The following is a 10740-nucleotide window of genomic DNA, read 5'->3' on the forward strand; positions in this document are numbered from 1 at the left end:
CTCCTGGCCCAAGATCCAACAGGCTCTTGCAGATGCCCAGGCTGCTTACAAATGCCACGCTGATTCCAAGCGGGCTCCACAGCCAGCTTTCAAAGTTGGGGATAAAGTCTATCTCTCCACCAAGTTTATCAAATCCCCTCAGCCCTCTAAAAAGTTGGCGCCCAAATTCGTGGGCCCTTTTCCTATTGTGGAACAAATTAATCCTGTTACATTTAAGTTGGATTTGCCTCATAACCTGAAATGTTTGCACCCCGTTTTTCATTGCAGCCTGCTCAAGCCATTCCACCAATCAGATCGCTGGCACCCACAGCCTTCACCTCCTGCTCCCATTATGATTGATGGTCAGCAGCACTTTGAAGTCAAGGAGATTCTTGATTCTTGAAGACTTCGTTCTACCCTGCAATATCTGGTCCGATGGAAACATTTTCCTCATCCTGAGTGGGTTGCTGCCCGCGATGTTCACTCCCATTTTAACTGACCAGTTTCACGCTGCCTATCCTGCCAAGCCTGCTCCTTAGTTTAGTTTGTTTAAGGGGGGCGGTACGTCATGTTCATCGTTCCAATGGTCTGGATACATCGTAACGTTTCGCATGTCAATTTCCTGATCCGTGTCTGTCATTTGCGGGGAGGGGAATTTCAGCCGTGCCGGGCTGTAATCTCTGTACTGTTACTGAGGAATGTATGTTTGGGTTATGGCATGTGTTCAAGGTTACTTTCCCAGGCTGATGTGGAACGGTTACCAGCACCTGAGAAGGGGTGGTTGCTATGGTGGGGCGAGGGGCGGGATCGGGTTTGAAGCGAGGGTTTTTAGTTTGTATTTGGCGTGCTTTTGGTCATTCTCAGCTTTCTCTGTATTTGCACACTATTCTTTCAATAAATCAGTTTTCATTAAGAACCTGCTTGTGAGGCTGAGTATGTCAGAACAGGCAACCATTACACATATGTCCCATCCATAGACCTCTTTGTATTTTTATGACATGCAATATTGTAAGGATGGCATTTGATTCAATATTATGGCTGACAATTACTTTAAGCCTTTTAACCATTTCAGATCTTCAGTTAGCTTTCTTGTCAAGCTTCATCATTTGGGCAGGATTAAATCCACAAGACCCACAAGGTGTCTTTCACCTTGTAAGTCTGGGGTAAATACAGAATCCTGGAAGCTCTCAGAGGAAGTTCTCAGCCTCATTCATACTGAGCCAATTAAGGCATAGGCTCTGAATGAACTAAAACATTTCTTCTTCTGTTTCTTTCCACCTGAGCAAATTGCCAGTCATGAGATAAGCTGTCAACTGATTAGCCTGCTAGCTCTTGATGATCTATGCCTACTTTCTCTCATTCCTTTCCCAGCATCCTTAAATTCTTTTATGCTGGTAAGGGGACATCCTGTCCTTGAGAAGCCCTAAGAGAACTCGTTCTTCCTCTGGAGAAATTCACAGAACTTCTCATCTTTCTTCCTAGCCCTTTGGTAGAAAATTCTGAAAAGCAATTATGTGTTGCCTGCTTACTTCTCTAACTTTTAGCTCAACCCTAAAATAGTTCAAGGGGAGATTGGGGTGGTTCCACATTTAATTGAAGACACGTACTGACATCAGTAGGATACAAGCTAATTGAATGTTTGTGACTTCCTTGGTGGACAGGTCTAGCTCAACTCCCTTGTCCTAATATAATTCCTCAGATCGTACCTAGCATCTGGCTGAGCTTCCATATCCATAATGTAAGTTTAGCTGCAAGATGGTTTTATCTCTTCCTAGCAGACATTTATCTATAGGACACTTGCATCCCTAAGCCTGAGTGTAGAAAACCCAGCAAAATGAGGAAGGATATTGTACAGTAGCACTGTAATCCTAATTAAATTTAAGAAGTCTAGTTTCCACCAATTATTATATCCATATAATGCTTCAAACAGTATGTATACATAGTTTTCTTGATTTCCTTGTTTCTGCTTTATTTTATTGCTGTGAGCCAAAGTTGTGTTCTACAAGATGGGTGGCCATATACTGTATGTCTTGAAACAAAACAAAACAAAACAACAAACAAACAAACAAACAAACAAACATACATACATACATATATATATATATATATATATATATATATTCTCTCTCTCTCTCTCTCTCTCTCTCTCCAAGGGTGCTCATGTTATTCTTTCTTTGAATCTCCACAATCTTTGATTAAGGTATTACCATGTTGTCTAAAATATATATACAGTAACTTGAATTTTCTTTTGTTAGTTTGTGGAACATACCTCCAATTATCACAAATTTGGACCCTAAAAATTGGGTAAATACTAAAGCAGAAGAGACAGATCAAATCCATCATGATAACATCATGATCAAATACATGTGTGAATTTTCAGCCCTCTTGAATAGGACATCATGGAAGATACACCTTTCTGATCTGGGGGATTTTCCTTTACTCAAAAAAAAAAAAAGCTAAAATTTACAAAGAAATCAGGACAGATGTTTGGCAGCTCTTAGAGAAAATGGAACTCCATTGACTGTAGTGATTGCCCCAGCCCAAATACTCAGACTCACAAGAGGCTGCTATATGAAATCTGATTTATTAAGGAACTTAGGACAAATACAGAGAAAGCTGAGAATGAGCAAAAGCACGCCAAATACAAACTTAAACCCTTGGTGCAAACGTATCTGAGCCATTCCTCTCCCTTTGCCTTCGGGCACGCCGCCACTCGATGCCCCTCCTTACCACATCGCAGACACTGGCCTTTTGCATACCGCTTCTCTCGCTCCTCGTCCCAGGGTCGTTGCCCGGGTCACCCCCCTGTGCTCGGTGGGCGACTGGGCTTCACCTCCCGCCCCGATTTGGCAGTCCTTCGATGGGCGAAGATCTCATGGGCATGCTCAGCCCTTCCCACCAGCTGGATCCACTCGTACAGCGTATATGGGTCGTCTCTCCCCAAGGACCAGCGCAGCACCTCTGTGTTCAGGCCATCCTTGAATAACTCGATGATGGTGGCTTGGGACCAGTCATCCACCTTCCCAGCAAGCGCTTTAAACTCTAGCGCGTAATCAGCCACGGATCTTGACCCCTGCTTAAGTTCTTTCAGAGCTCGCTTTGCCCTCTCTTTCGCCAGGGGATCCTCAAAGTGTTGCCTCAATGCCCAGAGGAACTCGTTGAATTTCTCCAGTTCAGGCGCTTCCGACTGGCACATCTGGACATACCAGTCTGCCGCCCTCCCTTTCAGCTTGGTGGCAATGGTGATGATCTTTGCCTTTTCCAATTGAAAAAGCGACCCCCATTCTTCCATGTAGGCTTTAGCATTCGTCAGGAAAAATGAGAGTTTGGTTGGATCCCCATCAAACTTGACAGGGAAGTCTCTCATCCCGCCCCCCGCCGGGCTGCGCCCCGCCACCGGGGCTACAGGGGTTTGCGCTTCCTGGGCTAGTGGCGGTGCGGGGCCCGGGGACGGCCGCACCGGCGATGCTGCTATTTCCATCTGGACTGTCTGGTCCCCCTCGCGCGTCCGCGCCGTCTGTCGCCGCTCCGGGGACTGCCCATGGGACGAAGGGGTCGAATGCCGTTGGCTTGATCCTTCCCGGGTTTCTCTCAACGAGGTCACATCTAGACTCAGCTGCTTCAGTATGGTTTCCAACGAGTCCATTTTTGACTCCAGCACCCGGATATGATCCGGGGTGGGGGAGCCTTCTTTTGGCTGCACCTGAACCACTGTGGGGGATAATGGGTACCTCTGCCTCCAGGATGGGCCCCCCGCCACCGAGACATCCCCTTGGGTCTCATCCCAGGTGACCAGCTCACCCGGGGAAGTTACGGTAGTCTCCGGGGCAGTTTTCATGCCCCCGGCTTCACCCTCCGATTCGGAGCTCGCCTCTTCTAGGATGGCTGACAGCTCCCCCACTTGGGACGGTCGGTCGGGTCACCTCACGGTCGAGTCCGGCTCCCCTTCTTCCATCATCATGATGTCCGGTTCGGTCATCGCTGGCGCTCTCCCTCACAGGGTTAGACAACTTGCCTTTTCTTGGACAGGGGCCAGCGGAGTTGGGATCATAGATTCTCAGCTTTATGTAGTGATTGCCCCAGCCCAAATACTCAGACTCACAAGAGGCTGCTATATGAAATCTGATTTATTAAGGAACTTAGGACAAATACAGAGAAAGCTGAGAATGAGCAAAAGCGCGCCAAATACAAACTTAAACCCTTGGTGCAAATGTATCCCGCCTCCCTCGTAACAGCCCCGCCCGTCACAGGTGCTAGCAATCGTCAGAGTTGCTAGCCTGGGAAAGTAACCTTGAACACAGTAGATAATGCAAATACATTCCAGAGCGAAGCCAAAAGATAAATACTCCCATCCTCCCGAGAAAGATGAAACACGCATCCAGCTAATGACATGCGAAACATTATGATGTATCAAAGACATTGAAACGGCGAACATGACATTGACCTATCAAGAATTTGCACTGCATTCAGAAATATCTCTGAGAACTGTTGATCAACTTCCTCCTTTCACCTTACAGTGAGATTAACTCATCTAGTCAATTTTACTACCCAGTCTAGACTACAACACAGATTATTTTCCGATGGCTTCCTATCCAAGTATTAAGTCTTGTCTGCTTATCATTTTTCACAGCCATGGTCGGTTAGCCAATATTGTTCAGAGCCAAGTTTGTTTATTCTTCTACTATGTGTGCCCCAGTATGGAATGCTTATGTTTCCTCCACATGTGAGATCCAAAGGAGAAGAAAAATGTCAGGTTTCTCAGTAATACCACCAAACCCCTGCAACAGTTTCTCAAAAGAAATCCAGAAGCCACTCCAAACGTTCAGGAACTCCTTAAAATTCTATTCAGAACAGCTATATAAATTAACCAAACAAATAAGTGTAGGCTTGTACTGAATCTCAAAATAACAGTGCACTTCTGACCACTTTAAACCATACAATGGGATTAATAGCTAAATTAACAGGGCGGAGACTGTACAGATTTCAGGTCATTAATTCCTTCTTCTCATCAGCTGCTGCCTGTCATTCAGCTCAGGCCTGATCAAAATGATATAGCATTTGGGTGGGAAAATGCAGCCTAGTAACCCAACACTAGAAGCCAAGATAGAGAAGATCTCCACAGCTACCACATATTTCCCCTTGGTGCTCAGGTAGGTTGGAACAAAGGAGAGCCAGACGCTGCAGAAGACCATCATGCTGAAGGTGATGAACTTGGCTTCATTGAAATTGTCTGGTAACTTTCTTCCTAGGAAAGCCACGGTGAAGCTGGTCATGGCCAGGAAGCCCATAAAGCCCAGCATGCAGTAGAACATGATAGCTGAACCCTCATTGCATTCCAGGACAATTTCTTCAGACAGAGAGTGCATCTCAGCATGAGGGAATGGAGGAAAGGTTGCCAGCCACACCATACATATAGCGCCTTGAGTAAGGGAACAGGAGAGGACGATGGAGTTGGCCAGTGGTTTCCCCACCCATTTCCTGATCCTGGAGCCTGGTTGGGTGGCCATAAAGGCCAGAACTACAATGATGGTTTTGGCCAAAATGCAAGAAACCGCCACTGAGAAGATAATGGCAAAAGCAGTTTGGCGAAGGAGACATCTCACCTTGTCTGGCTGACCAATGAATAGCAAAGGGCAAAGGAAGGAGAGCAGGAGGGAAATGATCAGAAGATAGGTGAGGTTCCGATTGTTGGCCTTGACAATGGGTGTTTCCTTGTACTTAAGGAAGATCCAAAGCACTAGAGCCGTGGTGCAAGCAAAGAAAAGAGCAAGAGTGGTCAGGCCGATCCCAAGAGGTTCTCTGTAGCTCAGAAAACTTATGTCTTTGGGAATGCAGTGATCCTGCTCTTTGTTTGGATAATGACCTTCTGGACATGGGGTGCAGGAATCCATGTCTGAAAAAGAAAAGCATGATTTCTCTGTACAGAGGTAAAGGTGACCTAGCTCACTAGAGATACCCCATTCTCAGAACCACTATTGATATGTACATCATTTTTGAAAAGTTTGGACCAATGTACATCCAATGAGTTCTTCCTCTTCCCCCAAGCCCACAGCTTTGGAAGAAACAACATGGAGTGGTAAAGGAAGAAGGTGACACCCACTTTGCCAGTCAGATCAGCCAATCAATGGGTTGACAGATGTTGCAGTCAAAGTGTCCTCATGTCCTTATGCAATGTCCTAAACCAAACACAATGTGATGCAATGAAACACAGAAATACTGTCTCTTACCCATCTGGCTTGAGACCTCCCCAGCCGGGCATGGAAGGCAATCATAGCAGCAAAAATGTTTTCCTTCCTTCTTTGTCCGCCTGTGACCCAAATGGCAAAGGTCATTACACAAGGAAGTGGGTGGTTCCTGTGTGCAAATGACAGCAGCAGTTTTGATATTGACAGGAAAAGTAGTGTTGGGAATCATCAGCCAATGGAAGGAGAAAGGAACCAAAATCCAAAGAGCTCTTATCACTGCTGTATCAGCCTCAGAGAAAGAATGCCAAACAGACAAAAAGGGATCCAAATGATCCCTTCCCTGATCAGTGCAAAAGAAAGCTATGATGGATAACTAAGTCTTTGTGGTGCCATAGGACTCCTTTGTTGGTTTAATAAAGAGAAGGGGAAGGGGAAGGAAGGGAAGGGGAGGAAGATGATGATCTCTTAGCAGCTCCGTTTGGAGGCTCACCTTCCCTGAACTCACTTCCCCCATATAATTGTGAGTAATAATCACCAAAGGAAGGGACGAGTTTAAGAAATGATCTTGGAAGAAAGCAGAAATGCACCAAGCCAGGGGGAAGGGGAGATTGCATTGATCTCAAGGCCATGAAACATTTTAGTTTGGGATTTTTGTCATCTAAACTTTGGAACAGTGTGGACTGTGTGGAAAAGGAACCCGATTGGACAGGCTTACTTTCATGTCGACATATAAAGCCAGTTCTCGAAAAATCTTCAAAGGACTAGATGCCCCCCATCCCCTATATCCACAGTACCTTATGATATGGCCTGGGCCACTCAATGGCATCCACAGAAAGGGAGAAGGCTTTGTCATTTGGAGCAAAGGGATCAATGCTTCCCACCTTGACCCGAAGAAAGGTCTGATTTGGGAATGTCACCCAATTGATAATATCGAACCCAGCGTTCAGTTCCCCGTTTTCATCAAAAGAAACAGTTTCCCCAAGACTATTGTTAAATGAGAGTCTTCTTAAATAATGGTGGAGCTAAATGGAAAAAGAAAGGGATAAAGGAAAAAGGAAAAAGGAAAAGGATAGGGAATATATGATATGTTTCCAATAGAAGATAGTTTTATACGTGGTGCATCACACCTTTATCATCATGATTACAACTGGTACAAGTATGCCATTTTTTTAAGAAGTTCATGTCACCTTATTTAACCTTCAGATTACACCTCCAAAATGGAAAGACTCTGCCCCAAACATATCACAGAAAAAGCTTCCTGTGCTGAGTTGAGACACTTGAAGTGTTTTGAAGGTTCTGATCAGTCTTCTGCATTTCTCCATTCAGGATATTACCTGCCATGGCTTTTCACTCATGGTCCTCCTTGTCTTCCTCTCTGCTCTCATTCTGGGTTTGACCTGGGATGAATCCATGGATTGCAAAGCATGGGCCATGGCGTAAACTGCACTGTAGACGCTGTAGCTGTGGCTAGTCATACTGGTTTCAAAAACCGATCCAGGCAGTGTCTCCACCTTCTCCTCCCCTGTGCATAGATTTTCATTGAACTTGTCCCCACTTGGAGGAGAGAAGTGACAGTTAAAGGCCTGTTGCCAGAAGTCCTTGATGAAGCCATCTCCACTTTCCACTTTTGGGTTTCTTCTTTTAAGAAATGTTTGAAATCCCATCACTGCAGTTGAATGAAGGGCAATCAGTAGAGTACCATGGATAATATCGACCTCAAAGTATTTGAGAAAGGGAACTGATGTGAATTCCATCTGGGCTGTCATAATCCAGACTTTACTCTTGGTCTTGATTGGTATATTCTCAAATTCTGAAACCCGAGGGAACATTCTCAAAAAGATCATAGTGTGAATTTCTCCATGTAAGAGCACAACATTGGCTGTGCTGTCACTGATCACCTTGTATGCTTTGATCCATCCATCCACCATTTCACCAATATCAGAGAAAAAATACAGTGTAGGCAAAGCTTCTATAAAATCAAAGCAGACACCTCTCTTGGAAAACTTGGGCACTACCACTTGTACAAATCTCAATCCATTGTCACCATTCAGAAAAATAACTCCAATCCAGGTCCACCTGAAAAGAAGCAGCAGCTGTAGGATCCCTGAATATTGATGGTCCCCAGTAGGGAACATTCTTTGGAAAAAAATGCTTTGGGTCTGGTCATTTATTACTGAAGCAGAACCGTAAGTGAACTGTAAGGAAAAGAAATAAACAAGGAGAACGTGAAGACCTAATTCCCAATCTCTATCTGATATCTGATATTATATCTGAAATATAATATCCAAATCAGAGGAAATGAATTATTTTACTTTATGCAATCCACCTCTACTTCAAATTCTTGGTCTAGGTCTGGACATCACATTTTAAAATGGATTGAAAGCTTAGTTTCAGAGAAGGGCAATCATGAGATCAAGTTTATGATCAAGGTTAGGGACAGGAGACAGTGGCCTAAATGGGACCAATTATGTTTCTGTGAGTTTCTGTCCTTCTTAAATCTTGTTCCATCTTGGTAAAGGAAGGTTTTGTGAATTCATGATGTAGTAAAACATGTGTGCATTAGTGTGCAGTGTGTATGCTGTGTATTTGTGTACATTCCAGGTCAGGATTTGTAGTTTTAGCCCCAGAGAATTACTGCAGCTTTTCACTATTCAAGTTTGCCCTGCGGAGTTTGGACCTTGGTCTTTCAGGGAACCTATGTGGACACTGCAGCGAAGATCAAGATCTTCAAGGGTGTATGTTGTATCTCATGTTGAAATAGAAAAGATGGTCATCTGACTTGACAGTACAACAGGCAGTTGCAGCCTCACGTTCCTTTCATTACCAAAAGATAACCTGGCTATTCAATCAAGCTTTTACTTCTTAAAAACAATCCTCATCCATAACTCATCATTCAGAATTATGGAGTTCTATGGATGTGATTTATAGATTGTATCACTTTTGTATATGGTGTTCAATTATTATATGGTTGTTATCCCAAACAGAATCTTGATAACATTAAATCAATATGGTACACATAAGTGCCAGTTTGGTGTCATGGTCAAGGCACTGGTTTCAATAGAGACCATGAGTTCTAGTCCTGCCTTAGACACAAAGCCAGCTGGGTGACCTTGGGCCAGTCACTCTTTATCAGCCCTAGGAGGAAGGCAATGGCAAACCACTTCCAACAATCTTGCCAAGAAAACTGCAGGGACTTGTGCAGACAGTCTCTGAGAATTGGACATGATTGAAAGGATTTTTTAAAAATAGTACAAATAAAAAACTACATCAAAGACTTATGGAACATATTGTGGTTTTGTTCAGGAGCTAAACCCTGTGTGCACATCTTACCTGTGGTACCTTGTAGATGCTCAGAATGGTTGCCATAAAGAAACCCACTTCTGAATCGGGTCCCCCAATGACTGCAACAGTAGTATCTTTACTATCACACTTGTAGTTCGGGATGACATTGGTCCATGTCGAGAGAAGCTCCATAGAGGCGAGTAAAATATAACTTGCAAAAAAATGGCTATTATAGATGTGGAAGCCCAGGGAGATATTGGGTAATATCTGAGGATTCTCGTTGATCTCCTTTATGGCAAACGCAAAGGCCACGATATGTTGATAAATCTGTGTGATAAATCTGCAGTGTGATTTACATGCTTAATGAGTGCCATTGTTGAAGAATATGAGCCTTGCTATATTTTCATTGAAAACAAATATTTAGGTTATATTCATATTTAAAATATTATGAAATATTATGCAGAGTGGTAGGAGGTTAAATATTCCAAAAGGGACATTTATCTATAATCATGAAATACCATCCACATCTATTACTACTACTACTACTACCACCACCACCACCACCACTTTAAAATAATTCCTAGCTCTTATGCTAGAAGGGAAAGCACCATAAAATATTATCACAGGTAATACATCCATTCGGCATCTTCCTCTGTGAAAGCGGGAGGAAATGAGACACAAAATCCAGAATAGGAAATATCAAAACCCTCTAAAAAATGAAAGCTGTACACAATCTCAATAAATAAGGGTAGGTCGACATAAATGCAACTGAGTGGGGGACATGAAGAGTAAATGAAAACTCTTGGGAATTCATGTAGAATTTTTCCAGGATTACCTCCACTAGTTATTCCCAATATTGCAAAGCAAAACAGGGTGAATTCAAGGTCCTTCTTCCTATCGGATATAAGGCAATGCAGTGAACGTCCTTCCACAGATTTCACATATGAGAAAATCTTAAACAATGAGTAGCATTTGTAGTAGCAGTTATACATAGTAGTTACAGAAGTATTGTCATGGTTATAGACTGAATGAAAGAGGGACATAATATACAAGCAATGAAAATGCAACAAAGAACCAGATTATTTGTGATTCAGTAGATTGGTTGACAGTCCATCTGGTTTAGTAGCTTGCAACAAGTAATTTCTGTGGTGAAACTGGGACACCCCTATTGAAGGGGTGGGAGGAGAAGAAGCCAGAGGGAGCTGTCTCCTTTGATAAAGGAAGCATGAGATTCTTTCCCATTCCTCCTCTCTGAATGAAGTTATACCCCAAGCACCACCTGCTTGAGATAAAA

At 43.6% G+C, this 10740-nt stretch overlaps 1 protein-coding gene across 1 annotated transcript; it reads right to left on the bottom strand.

The window, feature by feature from the left end:
• Nucleotides 1-4970: 4970 nt before the first annotated feature.
• On the bottom strand, nt 4971-9638 carry LOC134496895 (vomeronasal type-2 receptor 26-like). The gene is made up of 5 exons (XM_063302611.1): nt 9495-9638; nt 7499-8359; nt 6959-7186; nt 6207-6333; nt 4971-5872 (listed from the first exon to the last, which is right to left on the bottom strand). Exons 1-5 carry the CDS (start codon nt 9636-9638, stop codon nt 4971-4973), a joined length of 2262 nt encoding a protein of 753 aa, XP_063158681.1.
• Nucleotides 9639-10740: the final 1102 nt, after the last annotated feature.

The sequence above is a fragment of the Candoia aspera genome, chromosome 4 (assembly GCF_035149785.1).
Source record: "Candoia aspera isolate rCanAsp1 chromosome 4, rCanAsp1.hap2, whole genome shotgun sequence".
In the NCBI taxonomy this organism is placed as follows: domain Eukaryota; kingdom Metazoa; phylum Chordata; class Lepidosauria; order Squamata; family Boidae; genus Candoia; species Candoia aspera.

What these genes read in the sequence shown, in the direction of transcription:
- LOC134496895 (XM_063302611.1), bottom strand. Translation starts at nt 9,638, where the DNA reads ATGGAGCTTCTCTCGACATGGACCAATGTCATCCCGAACTACAAGTGT. An exon ending in TGAGTGAAAAGCCATGGCAG is followed by an intron (nt 7,187 to 7,498) that starts GTAATATCCTGA and finishes TTTTCCATTTAG; the next exon opens with CTCCACCATTATTTAAGAAG. An exon ending in GGCCCAGGCCATATCATAAG is followed by an intron (nt 6,334 to 6,958) that starts GTACTGTGGATA and finishes ATTTGCACACAG; the next exon opens with GAACCACCCACTTCCTTGTG.